The following is a 20,814-nucleotide window of genomic DNA, read 5'->3' as shown; positions in this document are numbered from 1 at the left end:
GAGCTCCCGCGACCTTCCAGCGTCTCATGGATCGGCTCCTGGCGCCCCACTTACACTACGCCGCCGCCTACCTGGATGACGTTGTCGTTTACAGTCAAGACTGGGATACCCACCTCAACCAGGTCGCGGCCGTACTACGAACACTCCGAGATGCCGGGCTCACTGCCAACCCTCGGAAGTGCCGTATCGGATGGAGGGAGACAACATATCTGGGGTACATGCTGGGCCACGGGACCCTACGCCCTCTCATCGGCAAAGTACAGGCACTGCAAGAATACCCAAGGCCGGCTACCAAGAAGCAAATACAGCAGTTTCTAGGCCTGGCGGGATATTATCGCAGGTTTGTGCCAAACTTCGCCACGCTGGCTGCCCCCCTGACTGACACCTTAAGGAAAGACCAGCCCCTCCATGTCCAGTGGACCCCGGAGCGTGACCGGGCCTTCCGCTCCCTGCAGCAGGCCCTATGCCGAGAGCCCGTCTTGTACAGTCCCGACTTTAGCCGACCCTTTGTTGTCCAGACTGACGCCTCGGCCGTGGGATTAGGGGCCGTCCTAACGCAAGTCCTCGAGGGGGCGGAACACCCAATACTCTATCTTAGCCGGAGGCTGTTCCCCCGCGAGGAACGATATGCAACGATAGAGAAAGAAGCGCTGGCAGTAAAGTGGGCCCTGGAGGCATTGAGATACTATCTCCTCGGGGGTACCTTTACGGTCGTAACCGATCATGCCCCACTTCGCTGGCTCCAGACGATGAAGGATACTAATGCCCGGATCATGCGGTGGTACCTGGCCTTACAGCCATTTGCTTTTAAAGTCCAGCACCGCGCCGGGCACAACCACGCCAACGCAGACGCCCTGTCCCGAATCGAAAACGGGAGGCCCGCCGGCCCCGGAGACCGGGAGCCGGACTTAAGGGGGGGGGGTGTGTAGGAAGCCGCTGTGGCCTCCCACGGAGCCAGAGCCTGGGGAAGGACCCGAGAGCTCTGATTGGCCCCACTCACACCCAGCCCCAGAGTCTGCCCGGCAACAGGGGACCCGGGCCGTGATAGGGCCACCCGGCCAGACCAATTGGCAGCCCCGGGGCGGAGCCCCAACAGGAAGGGGAAATACAAAAGCCCGGCCCCTGAGCTCAGTAGAGGGCAGACTGCCGGCAGAGACAGACGTGCTGCCCCGCCAGCCAAGGCCTAGGCCGGAGCCTAGCTGCCGCCGACGAACCCCGGCCCCACCTGGGCCCGGGGATTGGATAGGGCCCTCGAGGAGCTGGACCAGGCAACCCGGCCAGGATGACTGGGCCGAGTTACCCCGACCCCGAGCCCGGGGCCGTGCTCTGGGACCACCAGACTGGGCTGAGACCCCAGAGCAGCCCGAGTGGCGGGCACCCCCGGAGGCCGGGCCGGATTTGGAGGAACTGCCGGCCGCCGAGCCCCTCCCTGCAGCGGGGCAGGACTTGGAGGAGCTTCCCGAGGCCGACCCGCTCCCCTCCTACAACGACCTGGAGGAACTGCCCCCTGAAGAGGAGTTTCCTGCCTTGCCCCCGGTCGATGAGGAAGGACTCATAACGCTACCCCAGCTGGACCATCCTTGGGACCTGGAGGCAACAGGTACTAGGGTCAGTGGGGAGGAAGTAGCCCAGGGACAGCCACGGCCTATGGCTGAAGCCGCCGTATTGCCGGTGTGTTGTGGTGGGAGCCCCGCCGGCACAGTGGCAGCCGCTTCTGCCACTGCTAGGGCCCTGGGCTGGGACGCAGTGGAGACGGGTGGGCCTGCGTCCCCCTCCCCTTCCCCTTTTCCCTAGCCACCCCAGGAGAATTGCTCTCCTGACCCCACCTGAAGCTGTTGCCTCCTCTGCTCACCCTGCCTAAGGGTTGGAGCCATAGACTCCTTGTTCGCTCACCCTGCCTGAGGGCCTGAGCGATCTGCCTGCTCACCCTGCCTAAGGGTTGGAGCCATAGACTCCTTGTTCGCTCACCCTGACTGAGGGCCTGAGCGATCCCTCTGCTCACCCTGCCTAAGGGTTGGAGCCATAGACTCCTTGTTCGCTCGCCCTGACTGAGGGCCTGAGCGATCCCTCTGCTCACCCTGCCTAAGGGCGGACTATTAGGACTACTTATTTGCCAAGTGCGAGCTATTCCCTGTCTGTAGGAAGCCGCTGTGGCCTCCCACGGAGCCAACGCTTCTACAGTCTGTAATTACACACTGATGCATTGCAACAGGATTTGGGATCAGATTTGTGTGTAAATTGAATACGAAACATCTCTCCTAAATACACTGTGAGGATTGGATAGATGTTTACATGTATATTGGGTGCAGGGTGTGTTTTGCTTCCCTGCCATTTTAGAAGGCATTCGTTAAGGACAGCGGTATTCAACCTTGCTGAGGTTCAGAGTCCTGCCCTCAAAGTTTGGCATCAAATGTTATCAGAGAGTCACCCAGCTGCAAAGTAACAGTCTGCAGCATTTGCAATATGACGTTGCATCACTGTAACACAGCATCACATATTGATGCAATCCTTTAACACATGAATTCTTCAGCCTGTGGATTGCAGTCCCCAAGTGGGGTGTGAACAGGTCTAGCAGGTGCTCACCGCTCTCCCTTTCTTTACATCCTTCTGTGGTGATACAGGGTCATGATGCAAAAGTGGTGGTCTGACACTGACGTTGCAACAGCACATCAAGTCACCACCCAGGACTGTAACTCACAACTTTCTTCTTCTCTCCACCTATTCTCCTTCCTTTCTGATTGCTGGAAGCCAGGCTAAGCCACCTTCTTCCCTGGCTGCTTGGAGAGACATCATCCCAGCCACCCGGGTCCATCTGCGTAGTGCTTCCTGTGTTATTTCTTGTGCATCAGGTAACTGGGGAGCCTTCCTGTGATCAGCACTTCGCTCACTCTGCTTGGGACCAGGCAAGATGAGAGGAGCTCTCCTCAAACTGGTGGACCACATGTATTGTCCAAAAAACCAACATGTGGCTCTAAAGTCAAAGATTGAGTGTCACTGTTTTAGGATCTCCCACAACCCCTTTTAAAATGGTGGCCTTTGAGTATATGATGAACTATTTAATAATTTATGGAACACCTTTCCTGGGACTCTTTCCTTTTGCTTTAAGTGTGTTGCAGGGTTGTTTATATATTGTGCTTTGTGGGTGAGGTATTATTTTGGCATATTGCCCATTTATGATAGTGTTTTTAGTTAAGGTGCCTAGATGCTTTGGGGCATATTCTAGGTGCCTGAAATATATGATGTGGTGTTATCAAGGCACTTCAGTGTAACACCAAATGTAAACAACAGTAAATTAAACATGTCTAAATCAGGTCTTATAAGGTGGATCTTAAAGAGAGCTAGGAAACTTAGCATAGGGTTAAAATGTCCGTTTTGTAACTGAAGCTGTTGTTTTCCATTGAGTAGGTTATGGGTATGGAAATCTTGAAGTTGCACAAGCTACAGGTGTTACCTGTAATGGTAATCTTTGAGGATAGGACAAGAGGAAATGGGCTTAAATTGCAGCTAGGGTGGTTTAGGTTGGACATTAGCTTCTTTAGGCCTGTGTTGGTGGTTTAATTTGAGCTATTTAATTTCAGTGACTACAGAATGAGCCTTCCTTCCATGCAGCGTTTGTGGTTCTCCACAGCCTCTGCTCCACCAGGGATAATTTTTAGGATATTTGATGGGGGACACGTCACCTTACTTAGACACCAAGTAGATTTTGTTGTATTTCTATGCAAAAACCCTACAGGACTAGTTTGACCACAGCTAAATCTATTTAATCCCAAATCCTGCTCATTTTGAAACTTAATAGCCAAGCTCCCATTCACATCCATGGGGCCAGAATTTGGTCGTAAATGAATAATGTACCTGTAGCTACTTACAACTAGACCTGGGCAAAAACTGTCAAAAAGGATTGGTGATATTCATGCAACTAAGTGCCATTTATTTGTTCCACCAATATTTGCAAGCATCATATTGCTAACCTCAAGTATCCAAAAACCATGAGATTTAAAAACTGTGAGGCACATTTTATTTGTTTCCTGGGTTTCAAAGCTTTAGGATTCATATTTTCCAGCTTTTCTCTCCAACCACAAAGGCTTAGGCACTTACTTATTTCTTTTAAGCAAAAGCTGAGAGTCTCACATAATCACTTGATTCCAGGAGCTGGGTGTCACAGGCTCGTCTGAGCCAATGGGGGATCTAGTGAAACGACCTCACCTAGTCTTACAGAAGTCAAAGTAATAGTCAACTTTGGTTGGCCCACCTGGGCCTTGCATCCCACAAAATAAACCAAACTCATTCACTGACTCAAACAAAAAGGTGCAGTCAGAGTTCGCGCAGGAGGCCTGGTCAGGGGGCTAAGATAAGGGGAGATCCTTCCTCCTTTATCCCTGCTTCACCCAGAACTGGCCCTTGGCAGAAATAGCCAGCCCTTTTTATCCTACCAGTTAGGCTTTGATTGGCCTCTGCCTACTTCTAGCCTTTCTAGCCACTGGAGGACTGATACTTATTGGTTCCATTAGCAGCTGATCCTGAGTGGCCTTTCTAGGCAACTCCTAGGGGACTTAGCTTGATGCGCTTTTTCTCTAAAATTACACCTTCCTATGGTGGGATTTGCCAAGGTCCTGGGTCTCCCTACACCCCATCACACTGGGGCTTTCACATAAACACTAAATATTGCAAAAATCATGAGAGTTGGCAACACTGCAAGAATTCTTATTTATTCTCCAGGAATCTCTGTATTGGCCACCAGAATAATTGCAGAAAGCTAAAATCTTGCAAATATGTGTTCACACAGCCGTCACAAAAAGGCTTTGATTTCCCTCCCCTGTTAATAAACCTTTCAGTTGCTGAATCAGGGAACAGGAACAGTAGCATACAAGTTAGGTGAACAGTCACATACCATGAATTTGGAATACTCAGAGATCTAGTTGAAATAAATTGTTTGTGAGCAATACACATCTGAAATATGCTTCCACAGGGAGTGTCCATCAAATAAGTTTGAATACAAATGATTGTGTAAAATTCAAAGAATGTGCATGAATAAATATCCCAGCTTTATTGAAAGTTGTGTTATTCTGCTCTTCCATTTGTACTTGATATTGTCATTTAGTGTATTGAAGAACACAGATATGTGTGTTTTCCTTGAGACCTGGAGGCATTTAACTTGCCTCCATCATCTCCTTAAATGTTTGTCACTGCTCATTTTCATATGGCATGAAGCTAATGGGTTTGACCATCCCAATCTGTGCAGAGGGAAAAACCCATTCAAACCACTAAAAAGAAGGAGAGCACAACTTAATACTCACATACTTCATACTGCTCCCAAAAACTTACTGAGCTCCAAGTGGAATTTCATGAAGTTCATTGATTTAAAAAACTGGGAAATAGGCTGATGTCAAAGCCATAAATTAATTAAAAGTTAATGGTGGCAGCTATGATGTAAACTAATAACCCGGCAAAATGAGAGGCTAAAGAAACTCAATCTATTTAGTTTATCCAAGAGAAAGCTAAGAGGTGAAATGATTATGGTCTAAAATTAACTACATGGGGAAGAGAGTTCTGACAGTAGATGGCTCTTTAATTTGGTAGAAAAAGAGTTAATGAAATCCAATGGTTGGAAGCTGAAGCTTCAGACTAGAAATAAAGGTCACATTTTTAATAATGAGGTAAAGTAACCGTTCAAACATCTTTCCAAGGGAGATGGTGGATTCTCCATCACTTGCATTCTTTAAATCAAGATTGCTTATAAGACCACAGTACACAGTGCATTCTGGAGAGAGAACAGCTATTTCCCATTCACATGCATGCATGCTTTTTTTGTTTGTGATTCACTTCAAAGCAAAGATCACTAAAACAGAAATTTTTTATTGACTTTTCAAAGCCAGAGGTGCCTTTGATCCAAGTTCCAGTTTCCTGGTATCCCCAAATTTGAGACAGGCAAGGGGGGATCTGCCCTGTTTCCAGTTCTCATGCATCTCCGTAGCCCTATCACACTCCTGTGTAATCCATGATCTTTGGGCTTTTCCCATGCTTGAGATGAACGTACCAGAGTTCTTGCAACGTTTGATGAGAGGTGATTGATTTAACCCTTCCTGTAACTGAGCAGCTCAGGTGAATCTGCTCTTTTCTGGCGTGTTCCCTCACCTCAAAACGATCCTTTACATGGACTGTAATGAATTGTAAGGCAGACTTCTAAAACTTTTTCATACAGTGAAGCACAATTTACCAAAGTGTCTTATATCTCCACTGCCATTCACGATCTCATAATTTCCCGATGACCATGCCGATGAGGGCGTACATGCAGAACTAACGAGAGGGAAGTGTTTAGTCTATTTTGTTATCTCTTTCTTCAAAAAGCACAGAACACTTACTGCACTAAATGTACTGCCTACTCCACAGCTCTCCATCTATTCCCCTGCCCATCTGCGCTGGACTGCTCTCTTCCCCTGCATACATTTCTTTGACTACTACAGCTACGCTGCCCAGCTCCTGTGGTGGCATAAAGGGTATGTGTAGCTACGTGCTGCAGTGAAAAGCAGGCTGCATCCACACTGCAGCATGTAGTTACCTGTGACGGAGGAAGGCTTGAGCAGCAGGGAACTCCCAGAGCCTTTCTCTGTTGCCTCCCCACTGCCAGAGTCTTTCCTTGTTGCTGGAGTCTTTCTCTATGGTGCGTGAATGCTCCAGCAGCGGGATGTTGCTTTGCTAAAAATAGCAATATAGACATGGGAGGTGCTGCTTGCATGTGTACAGAGCTATGTATGGTCCATACCTCGGTTCATATCCACAGGATTCTGGCATGTCTTTACTTGCCTAAGCAGTGCCTCACGGTCTACACTGCTATTTATACCCATGCTAGGGGTACGTACTCTACATGCTGCCGAAAGGAGTGTACAGTGTAGATGTACTTTTTGCCACCTGCTCCCTTTCCTCCTGCACATGTTTTCTTGCTCCCCTGGATATACTGGACCAGCTCTTCCAACTGATTTACACCGGCTGTCTGCATTGACTGCAGTGGAGCTATGCAGATTTACACCAGCTGACGATCTGGTCCATTCCCTGCCTCGCTGTCTTGTTCCCTACTCAACTCTGCCTAGTGGCTGGTAGCTCTAGTCCCAGGATTTTCTCCAATTTCCAGAGACAGCATCTGTTTCACTTTTTCAGCTGCTTATAACTTGGTCCATCTAATTCCCTGTAGGTTGATGTGTTCCATCTCCACCCAGAGTTGAAGGTTTTTTAAAGTCAAGATTGATTGCTATCTTTGCATGCATAAAACAAATACAAAACATCCCTCCCCAGGCATTAGGGTGAGATTTTAAACTGTGAATTCCGGGAGAGACTTTAGACTTTTCTGTATGTTCAGCATATGTTTCCATGAGTGTTATCACACTGCCTTTTTTACTTTTGCATATAATAATCTTCAATAAAGAGAGTATTTCAAAAATCCCCAAAGCGTAGGTTATTTAGCTTGGCAAGATGAATGAGAGGAAATATAGCAGAGTTCTGTAAAATGATGACAATGAAGCCCATCTGATTCTCCTCCTCTTATGGCTATCCCATATCACAAGGACAGGTCACTCAGTGAAATTAAAAGGCAACCAGTGTTTATTGCAGAGTGGAAATATTTTATCTGCAACATATAATTAACAAGTGGAATGCACTGGTACAGGATTTGAAGACAAATATAACTTACTAAGACTTTTTTTTAAAAGGTAAGATTTAATTTAAAAAAAGACATTCAAAGAGAAAAGACTGCAGTTACATCCAGTAAGACAAACATTGCAAGGGATGCTGATCCTCAGGCTTAGGGCATAACATAGTTTCTGGCTGTGGGTTGTTAAGTGCGAATGGTACAACCTTATCCAATTTTCCAGGTGCATAGTTAATGAGCTTATTTCCCTTCTCTGAAGCATCCGATAAAGGTCACATTCAGAGGGAGGCCTCAGACTAGAATTTGACTTCTCGGATGTTCCACTTCCTAGGGGCTTGTAAAAATCTCTCCCAGGGGTCTCTATTCTGTCATGCCTCCAACTGTGGCCCAAGTAACTGATGCCCCTCCCTCCTTATCCTTTTGCAACGGCAGGATTTTCATCATAGGAGCCCTGTTTGCCCATTGTGTTGAATGGCAGAGTGACCACCTGTACCAGCACTTATTTCCCCCGCTAAGCTGTGTTTCAGCCTTCCCTTTTAGCAGCAGAAGAGCTAATGCACAGTACATCCCAGATTGTACAGGCAGGCACATGAGCAGCAGGAAATCTTCAGTGCATGGAGCTTGAGGGGAAGAGAATGACCGCCCACCCCATTCCCTTCTTCGATAGCCAAGTAGTACAGCTCTGAGCAGCGGAGGTTGTAGGGTCAACAGTGTGTCTGTCGTCAGCAGCAAAGGTTAAAGAAGATGCCGTAGCAAAAAGGTTAGCGACAGCAGTGGTGGGATGAGAAAAATCCTCCCAGGAGCCAGTATTGTGAGCTCCCGCTGCGCTGTGTTCAGCTTGGCTTGCAGGTCCTTAGGTACGGGAAGCAGAATGAAGCTGCCTCTATCTTGTGCACATGGAGATGCACATTGCCTGCCTTCATGCATGAGGAAAAGGGGAGCTATTGGTTGGGAAATCTGCAGCAGATGCAGGGCAAAGGTGGAAAATGAGGAGCTCGGCCTCCCCATGAAGTCAGATGCCTGCTTCCTTCAGAGCATTTTCAGCTGTGATGACCCACCTGTTTGCTTTTATTAAAAAAATAATGGTTCTAATGATAAGTATTTAGACAAGGATCCAACTGAGTCTGAGTTGCTCTACAGTAAATGCAGCTGCAGATCAGATGCTTCTCTTGGAGCCTCAGCGGAGGGAAACATGACTGTATAATTTCCCTTGCATTGTGCCCCTTATGGAAGCAAGTTTTCACGTTGGTCTGATTTCTCTCTTCACAGCTGTTCCTCCCAAACTGAAGAAACTGAAGAGCCCAAACGTTCACGTTGGGGAAAAGATTTCGCTGAAATGTGAGGCTACTGCAGGAAATCCCCAGCCCTCTTACAAATGGTATAAAGATGGCAAAGAACTGAAGAAGAGCAAGGACATCCGAATAAAATATGGGAATGGCAAGTAAGTATGAAACTTGGCTGCTTTGCACCATAAAAATTAACAAATGTCTGGGTATAAATGTCATATAGCATACTGCCTCCTGTCAGTGTTCAGACAGATGCATCTATTTTTCCTGTACCCCTACCAATGTCTTCATGGACTCTGTCAGATTTCACAAGCTAAGCAGGTAGGACTGGGTTGGTACTTAGATGGGAGACCACCAAAATTCCTACAGTGCTATAGGTGGCATCCTGTTTTCTGAGTTAGTATTAACTGATGTCCCAAGATGGTGTTTGAGGGCACTGTGTTTCTGGAAGAATAAAACTGAGGCCCTGATCATTTGCAATCATTAAAATGACACTTTTTACAAGGGTAGCATTATTAATCGCAGTGTCCTGGGCAAATTCCATCACTGATTTCCTTAATTTGACTTGCAGTTTCAACTGGATGTACTATTCCTTTTTATTTCCTGTCCTAAACTGTTGTGTACTATTGCAGTACCTTCTTGAGGGTACCCAGGGGTCCCACCAGCACAGCTTCTTTCCTGTGCGGAGAAGGATGGAGGAATGTATGAAGACTAGTGCTCAGAACTGTCTTGCTGAGCTGGCTTAGCATTAAGCTACACAGAAATCTTCTGAGTCCCAGCAGAGGAGATTTGTTTTTGGTAATTCCTTGGTCAGCTTTTGTTGTTGGAGACCCTGGAAAGCCAAGCTCCTAAAGAAGGCGGATGGGAGCTCCCTATTTTCCTCACAAGAACCTGGGGTGTTTCCATCTCATCTTCCAGGAATGCCTGGAGCTGCAGCTGTATGAGTGTGTGTGATGTTTGGAAGGTATGGGAATTAAATCCTTCCTGCCTCACCTTTAAATCGCTGCTTCATTCTCTTAGCTAATCCTTCCTGATGCAAACAGGAAACTAGCCTCTTATTCTAGTTCCTTTGCTCCCTTCCTACACAGTAGCTAACTCAGAGACTTCACAGAAGGTCCAACATCTGTTTTCTCCTAGCGTGGTTAAAGGTGATGATGAGGAAACCATCTTCCTAGTTCTGTAGCAGGGGGAAGAGATGGATTTCCCCAGGGGTCCCTTTGGTCAACACTTGGTACTTCTGGAATGAAGCTCTTGCAAAGTGGAGTCAGCGTATAGCCAGCAGGGAGTGGGTGGAGTTGCGTAGCCAGAGTGGGGACGTATGTGTTGCAGTCGGTGAGGCTTGGAGTCACTGATCTGCTCCAGGGGTGGAAGCTGGAGCAGCTCTGAAACCAGCAGTGTCTAGTGCACAGCACCAAAGGGGTCAAGAAGATGAACATGTGGATACTTCTCCAAAGAAGTGGCCACAGTGACAACCTCCTCCCCCGCCCAATAGGTTCTTGCTGCAGAGGGAAGGATCATTGTTTCCTGCCTTATCCAGATGAAGGCATAACCGTGGCAGGAGATATATCAGCTATCACTAAGGGTGGTGTGACTGGGTAGTCCACCCCCATTTTGTGCTGCAGGAAAGAATTCTCCTCCAGTGGCGCTGAAGAATGAGGCTACTGCTCTGCCATGTTAGTGTCTCTCCCAGTGTCCTTGAGAAAAGAGCCTTTCTGTGTTTGCCCCACAGCTGCGGCATGTGTCAGTGATACAGCCTGAATCTTGTGAATCGGGTGCAAGGCACCAACCTTGGAGGCTTCTGGAGTTTGATCCTGGTAGGGAAAATCCTCCTCCCTCCACGCCAATGTCTTTATTTCCTTTTGCTTCCTCCTTGGCCATCCACAGTGTGGACTGAGTCCTTTAAGAAAGAAGTGCTCCAGCCCACCTGTGCCCTGTTAACAGCCTGGATGGGCCCTGATGGAAGATTGGTGTCTCCTATAAAGGGCAGCAGGAAGCTGTAGTCTCAGGGAGTGGTAGCAGATGGTGAGGAAAGGTTCTTGCAAGGAAGACCCTGAGACCAGGGGAGCTACTGTAGCTAGGAAGGCTGGAAGTAGCCTGCTAAGGTAGCAAGAAGGCCCTGATGCTAGGGGAGTTTGGAAGTCAGAATCTGAAGGCTGAGCTTCAATTGGGGCCCAGCTCTGGGAAAGAGGGCTGGCGACTCCCTACCTAAGGGGAGAGAGACACTGAACTGGGGCTGGGGACTGTGTAAGGACTCAATAAACTGGGTTTCCCAGCATGGGAATGTTTTCAATTACCTTTGAGCTGTGGACTTAAAGAAGGCCGTGCAGCCGCGGAGGTGGGCAGGGTGCTGTGAATGACCTCTGGCTGTGAGGGGGTGCCCCGGCGCACAGGTCTTCTCTTTACATATGTCAGGAAGGGGCTTCTCTGACCATAGTCGCATTCATGCCTAGGTTGCTGGATAAATACCCACCCACATATGCAGGCCAGGGGCAAACTCTCAAAGGCAGTAAACCGCCACTGTTTTTGTGTTTCTCTGGGCAGATGCTGTAGGTCAGTGGTTCCCAACCTTTTTGAGTGAAAGCCCCACTAGTTAACACCAGGTAAAACATGCCCCCCATTTTCTCCCACCCCTTCACATAAACACATCTAACCCCTATAAACACCTATAATAGTAATAACATTAAATTACATAATAATAAATTACTCTTACCTGAGTAAGAAGCTAAGCCTTCCCTGTCTCAGCTGCTGCCACCACACACCTTGTGTGGCCCCCCTCTTTCTGTCCCTCATGGAATGAAGTAACGGAGGTGGGCCCTGGTGGGTTGGCCGAGGCTGCTCCAGGCCCCCACAGGCATGAGGCTCCTCTCAGGCCAAGTGCATGGCCGATGCAGGACTGGGGGAGGCTGCTTCTCCACTCTGGCCGGCACAGAGCTCAAGGCTGCGATGCCCGGTGCAGAGCTAGGAGGGCTAAATGACCTCAATATTACTGAAGCCTCATGGACCCCCTGTAATCTTTGGCACCCCCCAAAGGGGTTCCTGCCCCCCAGGTTGGGAACCATTGATGTAGGTGAAAGGGAGATGCTATGACATGGGTCAGCAAGCGGTTGGCAGCGCCTCTGTGTGGAAGTGAGAGGCGGGGAGGTAGGGGAGCCCTGTAATGAAGAGGGGAGGTGACAGTGCCCTCCCACCCAAACGTTGTGTTTGTACGTATCACACGCAAGGCCTGGCAAAAGCTGTCTGGTAACTGGATCATTTCCCGCCAGGCCCTGCCTTCCACCTAAAACCCCTCACAGCTTTCTCTCTGACATTGCTTTCCAAAACTTGCAGCGTCTTTGGGAGAACACTGTTCTACTGGGGGAAGAGGTCCAGCTACAGCCTCACTCCAGTTTAATCCAAGATTTAAATTACCCACATCAGCTGCAGGGTTTTTAGAATTCAGAAAAAAAATTCTGTCAAGTCTCGCTGCGTCTCTCTTCCCCACTGGTAAAACTCGGGGAAGTGTTATTACGTTATCTCACTGGCTAAACGTATGTGTGTGTGAAGCACCCAGATCCTGTGGTAATGGGGTACCTAGAAGCCTCCATGGTGAATCTGAGTGGATGTTTCTGAGGTGGCAGAAGTACTAGCCTGTAATTAATAGTGCAGAGGCTTTTGCTGAGATTGTCCTGGCCATCTTCTCTAACTAGAGCCATGGGACCATGAACAAATCTCAAAAAGAGAAGAAATCCCCAACTTTGAAGTAGAAGGGCTTTCCAACCACATTGTTATAGCCCAGGCTCACTGCCCCCAAGCTGACAAAAAAATTAGCTCTACTTCAAGACAGTGTCACCTGAGCAGTAAACCAAGTGTTCAGTAGCTCACTCCCACAGCAGGGTACAGCAGAAACAGAAATACTGGGGGAGCCCTGGCTCATCCCAGTAACAGCAAAATTAAAGCAAAAAGGAGACACCAGGGATATGATGAGAGACACAGCAGGACAAAGAAAATGTCTGATACAATCTCTGTGCCGTTGACCCCTGTGATGTTATTTCCTGGCTGAATCAGGGGCAACATGATGTGGAAGCTACAGAAGGGGCCTGGCTGGGGACATAACTCAGACAGTCTGCACGTGCCCTCCGACCAGAGAACGGGAAAGGGCAGAGATGTCTCTTTGCTACCTGTACGTGTTCCCGGGAGCACTGCTCCATGCAATTGCTGAAGCCTGGTTGTACTTTTCTCTAGCTTGAGAAAACAGAATGCTGTTTTCCCCCTCACTGGTTCCTTCACACCAAGACTAAGCTCTTAATGTGTGCTGCCTTTGCCTGCCCCACTGGTTCTTTGAGCTAGCCCTAGCTTGACTATATTTGGAGCTGCTTAGACAGGATTAAAGAGATGGGTGAAATGACATAGCAGTTGTCTAGGTTCAGCCCCCACTTTATGAGCCATAGCCTAGATACTGATGGCAAGTGTCATCTCTTTCTTCCACTACGTCTCCTGTTTGGCCTCAGTATAGCCAGGGCATTGAAAGTCCTCCATCACCTGGACACAGTCCAAAGAACAGTCCCCAGCATGTATTCTACCCCAGAGCAACCACTGACTTGCCAAAATGTCCAGTAGCATCCATTTAAGCAAAGGACCGCTCTCATTCTACAAACAAAGTCCCTCTTCTACCCTCCCCCTTTACAGGTAAACTATCATTTTCACTGCAATCAAATAGTCCACTGGTTGGAAAGGACAGGAGATTTCAGTTGCCCTTAGGGTAGATTATTAAGGCCCCCTCCCTTAGTTCTTGGTCCACTGACAAAAGCAGAAGTCCAGAGTCCAGCAGCAGGCAATACTATGGGATTTATTGAAGTAATCAAGCAAGAATCCCAGTTCTTCACGCCAATAATTTTCCTTCTTCCCATCTTACTTCCTGTTTGACCTTAGTGTATCTTAACCAATCATTTTCTTAAAAATATTACAAGATAATTCTTTAACCAATCCTAACATACTGTAACATAATTCTCTAACCAATCATATCTCATCACCTCAACTGATTACAGTTAGTTATGGACAGACAGAGACAATCAAAGAATCAGACAGAAATTATCAGAACAGTGGGTATCATAATGACCAAACAATATGAAGTGTAGATTCTACAACTACAACTGTTGACAAGTGTTTAAAAACCAGACAGAATGCTATCAAACAAAGTTTTCTTTAAACATTCTAGGATCCTTCCTTTATCTGGAGATGTTAGAGTGGATCGCCTTCTTAACAGCCTGGTATTGCTTTGTTTTAATGTAATTTGTTTGGAATGTGGATGTGATCACATGCTTCCCAATTTATGGCTGCCTCTGCTGCTTAGCCGAAGTACAAGGCCTATGACTGTCACAGTGAGAGTAGTGATAAGAATATACTTAAACAATCATAGGCCTTTACAGGCAGGCCTAATCCTTTGCCCTTCCACACCACACCTATGTGAGCCCCCATTTAGATCCCACGTGGAGTCATGCAGCCTTCATGTGCTCTTCTAATACAAGAATCTCCAGCAAGCCACACAATCTTTTGTTGGGGTGGGGTCATTTTTTACACTCTGCTTTGCATTTTCTGAGTAGAAGAACCCTTTGTCCAGCAATTTTATGACCTATGCAATAGGCTACAAAACTAGGCAAACTCATTGTAGTATAACAATTCTGTATTTGGTGAGAACTGACAATTATTGATCAATGGATCATGAATATGTCAATTCTTCAATGTAAACCCTCCTTTATCAACCCTCCTCCCATTGCTTCTGCCCAGAGACATGCTACTCCTGGGGCAAGTTTTCACTGCTCTGTGCCTCAGTTTCCCCACTGACCTCCTTTGTAAAGCACTTTGAGATCTACTGATTAAAAGCTCCACTGAAGCTAATTGTTGTGATTTATACATACATGTTACCATTGATGGGGTCCTATGACACCTGATAACCTATCCACCTGCATCATTTATTGGAAGTGATAGAATTTGGAAATTGATTTATTTATTTAACATCATGGATGTATTGGATGTAAAATATTTTTTCCACGACACTTTCTCCATGTATAATCCTTTACACGACAGGAGAACTGTCCGATAAACAGGAAATCACTATAAAGAGGTGGCAAGAGACAACAGGCGAAAGGGGGGAGGAGTTGCACTGTATGTAAGAGAGCACTATGACTGCTCTGAGCTCCAGTATGAAACTGGAGATAAGTCAGTTGAGTGTCTCTGGGTTAAGCTTAGAAGCAAGAACAATAAGCGTGATGTCGTGGTGGGTGTCTGTTACAGACCACCAGACCAGGAGGATGAGGTAGATGAGGCTTTCTTTACTCAACTGGGGAAAGTTTCCAGTTCACAGGGCCTGATTCTCATGGGAGACTTCAATCACCCTGACATCTGCTGGAAGAGCAATACAGCAGAGCACAAACAATCCAGGAAGTTTTTGGAGAGTGTCGCTGACAATTTCCTGGTGCAAGTGCTGGAGCAACCAACTAGGGGCCGTGCTTCTCTTGACCTGCTGCTCACAAACAGGGAAGATTTGGTAGGGGAAGTAGAAGTGGGTGGCAACCTAGGCAGCAGTGACCATGAGATGGTCGAGTTCAGGATCCTGATGAAAGGAAGAAAGGGGAACAGCAGGATACGGACCATGGACTTCAGAAAAGCGGACTTTGATTCCCTCAGGGAACTGATGGGCAGGATTCCCTGGGAGGCTAATATGAGGGGGAAAGGAACCCAAGAGAGCTGGCTGTATTTTAAGGAGACCTTATTGAGGGCACAAGAGCAAACCATCCCGATGTGCAGAAAGAATAGCAAATATGGTAGGCGTCCAGCTTGGCTTAACAAAGAAGTCTTTGGCGAACTTAAACGCAAAAAAGAAGCTTACAAGAAGTGGAAGCTTGGTCAGATGACTAGGGAGGATTATATAAACACTGCTCGAAAGTGCAGGAATGAAATGAGGAAGGCCAAAGCACAATTGGAGTTGCAGCTAGCAAGGGACGTGAAGGGGAACAAAAGGGTTTCTACAGGCATGTTGCCAACAAGAGGAAGATTCGGGAAAGTGTAGGCCCCTTAAAGAAAGAGGGAGGCGACCTAGTGACGGAGGATGTGGAGAAGGCTGAGGTACTCAATGCCTTTTTTGCCTCTGTCTTCACAGACAAGATCAGCTCCCAGACTGCTGTACTGGGTGGCACAGAATGGGAAGGAGGCAAACATCCCGCAGTGCTGAAGGAACAGGTTCAAGACTATTTAGAAGGATTGGACATTCACAAGTCCATGGGGCCGGATGCAATGCACCCGAGGGTGCTGAGGGAGTTGGCTGAGGTGATTTCAGAGCCATTGGCTATTATCTTTGAAAGCTCGTGGCAACAGGGGGAGGTCCCTGAGGACTGGAAAAAAGCAAATATAGTGCCCATCTTCAAAAAAGGGAGGAAAGAGGATCCGGGGAACTACAGACCGGTCAGCCTCACCTCAATCCCTGGAAAGATCATGGAGCAGGTCCTTAAGGAATCCATTTTAAGGCACTTGGAAGAGAGGAAGGTGATCAGGAACAGTCAACACGGATTCACCAAGGGAAAGTCATGCCTGACCAACCTGATTGCTTTCTATGATGAGGTGACTGGCTCTGTGGATGTGGGGAAGGCGGTGGATGTGATATACCTTGACTTTAGCAAAGCTTTTGATACGGTTTCTCACAGTATTCTTATCAGCAAGTTAAAGAAGTATGGGTTGGATGAATGGACTATAAAATGGATAGTGAACTGGCTAGAGCATAGGGCTCAACGAGTAGTGATCAATGGCTCCATGTCTAGCTGGCAACCGGTCACAAGCGGAGTTCCCCAGGGGTCAGTCCTGGAGCCGGTTTTGTTCAACATCTTTATTAATGATCTGGAGGATGGGGTAGATTGCACCCTCAGCAAGTTTGCGGACGACACTAAGCTGGGGGGAGTGGTAGATACCCTGCAAGGTAGGGATAGGATACAGAGTGACCTAAACAAACTGGAGGATTGGGCCAAAAGAAATCTAATGAGGTTCAACAAAGAAAAGTGCAGAGTCCTCCACTTAGGAAGAAAGAATCCCATGCACAGCTATAGACTGGGGACCGACGAGCTGGGCAGCAGCTCTGCAGAAAAGGACCTGGGCGTAACAGTGGATAAAAAGCTGGATATGAGTCAGCAGTGTGCCCTGGTTGTCAAGAAGGCTAATGGCATATTTGGCTGCATTAGGAGGGGCATTGCTAGCAGGTCACGGGAAGTGATTATTCCCCTCTATTCGGCATTGGTGAGGCCGCATTTAGAATATTGTGTCCAGTTTTGGGCCCCCCAATACAAAAAGGATGTGGACAAGTTGGAGAGAGTCCAGCGGAGGGCAACCAAAATGATTAGGGGGCTGGAGCACAGGACTTATGAGGAGAGGCTGAGGGAACTGGGCTTGTTTAGTCTGCAAAAGAGAAGAGTGAGGGGGGATTTGATAGCGGCCTTTAACTACCTGAAAGGGGGTTCTAGGGAGGATGGGGCTAGGCTGTTCTCGGTGGTGGCAGATGACAGAACAAGGAGCAACGGTCTCAAGTTGCAGGGAGGGAGGTCTAGGTTGGACATTAGGAAAAAGTTTTTTTACTAGGAGGGTGGTGAAGCACTGGAATGGGTTACCTAGGGAGGTGGTGGAATCTCCATCCTTAGAGGTTTTTAAGCTGCGGCTTGACAAAGCCCTGGTTGGGATGATATAGCAGAGGTTAGTCCTGCTTTGAGCAGGGGGTTGGACTAGATGACCTCCTGAGGTCCCTTCCAACTCTAATATTCTATGATTCTATGATTCTAACAGCTATGGAGAAGATTTCTCTCCTGGGAAGGCTTGGGAATGGGGCAACAGAACAGCACACCTCCTGCAGGAGCCAATTCATAATCGTATGACAATTAGTCATTTTTCAGAGCAGTGTTGACATTTGATGTAATCCTGTAATTTCCCAGTCCATCCATTTATGATTTTGTATATCCTGACACAGCTGACAAAGAAACAGACTATAAAAATAGGATTGTTTGGTCACTTGGAAGTCTGAAAGTTAATTTTCCGCTAACATATCCAGTGCATAAGAGTGTGTACTTATTATGGTGTGCGTAGAATATTCATTTTAAAATTAGAAGCGACTAAAATAAATCAATTACAATACAGTGTAAGGTGCTAAAATGGCTAAATGTTGACTACTTGCCATTAAAACAATTTTAATTCTATAGATTTTGAAGTCACCCAAATAATTATTGACTTCACTCATTACTGATCTTTTTGTGATTAATGTAACACCTACCTCCTATGGAAAGTTAGAAGGTCGGTCAAGAGAGGGCTTTGAATGGAAGTATCAACACAAACTAAATGAGAGCACTGTAACCAGTCCCTCTGCAATTGCGTATGCACACAGTCTGAAGTCAGATGGTGCTTGCTATGAATGCACTTATATTAACAGGAGGTGCAGGATGTTATGTAGAAATTACCCAAGAACATCTTATGTAGGCACAAAGTGTATCCACCTGTGTGTGCTCTCTCTCTCTGCCTTAGGTATTTATATGGCCCTTGTTACCATAGTATCTGAGCATATTACAATTTTAATTCATTTATCCTCACAGCAACCCTGTGAGGTAGGGCAGTGCTGTTATCCCCATTGCACATATGAGAGAACTGAGGCCTAGAGGAATGAAGTGACTTCTCCAAGCTTACCCAGGAGGTCTGTCTTGGAGCTGGGAATTGGGCTTCAATGTTTCAGGCCAGCACCATAACCAGTGGACCATCCTTCCTCTTCTCTCAACCAGAGACCTTCTCCTCCCACCCGCTGTAACATCTTCCTGCCCCTCACCCTGAACCCAGAGGCCCTCTTCCTCTTGCTTTGGCACCCTCTGACAGACAGTGAGGCTGGCTTGCTGGCAGAAGGTGATTTCCCCACCTGCCCACAGAGTTCCGGGCTACCACAGTGATTAGTGGCCTATGATTCCCATAACAGAGGTAAAAGTGTGAGGAAGAACCAATCCTCTTCCCTCAAGAGCCTCCTCTCAGGTAACAATGTTGCATTTACTAGTTTCCATGGCACCAAGCTGGCCTGCAGCCATTGACAGGCCAGAAACATGTATGGTGATAAAAGCTCTTTCTTCTGACAGAATAAAAGTCCCAAGGTGTAATACCCTCAAAAGCAGGAGTCCTGCATTGTCACTCTGGGGGCTCTTGACCTGAAATGAAACCGTAGTCCCAAGGTGCCCCCCAAGCTCCTCTCCAGACAGACATCCATCCCAGCCCAGCCCAGCCCAGCTCTGTCTTCTGCACCCATCCCTGCTTTCTGGCAAGGGAGCCTGGAATGCATCTGGCATTTCTGACTCCTCTCACAGGGCTGGTTAGCTGCGCAGAGGCAGAGACTTGTCTACCAAAGTGGTAATCAGGCAAACCTTAGGGCTGCTCCAAACATGCTGCCCCTTGTCCTAAAGAGGCAGATCTCCCGTTATGCATTCATCGCACAGAGGGTGGTATAAGCTGCTGGCTGAGTTATGCTTTTGACGGCACGTACTCCGGGTTCCCCTGGAGCCTGATTTTCTTCTCAGCTGAGTTTGCTGGGGCTATCTGCTTTCAGAGGGATTGAAAAGACCAGGCAGGCAGTGATGTGGTCCTTACCTTTCCGCTCTCAGCTGAAAGCACGAAACACATGAGAAACAGCCCTGTTCAAATCCTGGGGGAAGGATCAGGGAGTTTTGTGTTTGTCTGCAAATATTTTGCCCATCACAGTTAGAAATACTCCAGAACAGGCCCCAGTGGGAGCAGGAGAGACCCGGAATGAGAAGGCAAGAGGCACTGAAGTCTGTCAGTGCTGAAAGGCTCCCAGCAAGCAGAAGGGATCCCTACTCCGTGCTCCAGGGGAACTCTCTCCTCTCAAGCAATGTGGCCTTGAAAACGTCTTTCTGAGGCCACTTATGAATGTAGAACTGGAAGGGACCTCCAGGATCCATGGGCCCAGTTCCTTGCTTTCACAGGCAGCCTGTCATGTTATCCCATTCATGAACTTCTCAAGCTCCATCTTACAGCTAATTAGGTTCTCTGCCTCCACAGCTGCGGTTGGAAGGCTACTCTGGAACCTCATTCCTCTTATGGCTAGAAACTTTCAAATGAAGCTCAATTCAACCCTGTGCATGTAGCAAGAACCACCATGGCTAAATATCCGACCCCATTCATACTCTGTGGGAATGCTGGTATCCCAGCGAGGTGGGGTCTCCTAGTACCTCCTGGTACAGAGGATTCAATCCTCTATTGCCCTTTGGAGGATAGTGTTGGGGAGGGGAAATCTTGGGCCAGGAGAGCAGGGGAAACCTTTATGCTTGCAGAAAGCACCAAAGACTGTTTAATTCATCCAACAGAGCTGACAGGACCTGTGTTTTAAGGTCTAATCCAAGAGACCCACTCATAGGAAGCTGCATGATATCTGCTTGAGCCAGGCGAGTGGCCATTGCACAGAGTTGGACTTTTGGATTACTTAGCTGTGCTGGGATGGATGTCTGTCTGGTTACTTAGGAATCCCACACACGTCTGTGTTATTTTCAGATCTATGATCTAATTCTAATTCTTTGTGATCCTCTTGAAATATCTTATTCTCTGTGCAGTGTGGTCCAGTGAATGGAGCACTAGAATGGGAGTTGAGGTATGGTCATTGAGTTAATCTCTCTGTCCCTCAGTTTCCTCACCTCTAAAAGGGGGGCTAACACCCCTCTGTAAAAGCACTTTGAGATCTAGGCTGAAAAGTGCCATATAAGAGGTAAGTATTGTTAAGGGGTAGGGGATGGAAACTTCTATGCTTCCCCAAACTGAATATACTTGAATTCTTTTTAAATGGGAGACACTCACTATGAAATAGAGTATATTGTACCAAAGAGACTAGCAATTACC

At 47.4% G+C, this 20,814-nt stretch overlaps 1 protein-coding gene across 1 annotated transcript in view; it reads left to right on the top strand.

Annotated features, from left to right (window-relative positions):
• The window catches only part of NRG2 (neuregulin 2), a 283,100-nt gene that overhangs the window by 167,779 nt on the left and 94,507 nt on the right, over window positions 1–20,814 (top strand). Inside the window, exon 3 of the mRNA XM_067566827.1 lies at window positions 8,909–9,080. Within this exon, the coding sequence (XP_067422928.1) occupies window positions 8,909–9,080 (172 nt within the window). The remainder of the gene's footprint in view (window positions 1–8,908; window positions 9,081–20,814) is intronic.

The sequence above is a fragment of the Emydura macquarii genome, unplaced genomic scaffold, assembly GCF_026122565.2.
Source record: "Emydura macquarii macquarii isolate MOO-44397 ecotype Brisbane River unplaced genomic scaffold, CSIRO-AGI_Emac_v2 contig_2768, whole genome shotgun sequence".
Lineage (NCBI taxonomy): Eukaryota > Metazoa > Chordata > Testudines > Chelidae > Emydura > Emydura macquarii.
The sequence above is the reverse complement of the archived record's forward strand: the minus strand, read 5'-3'. Positions and strand labels throughout refer to the sequence as shown.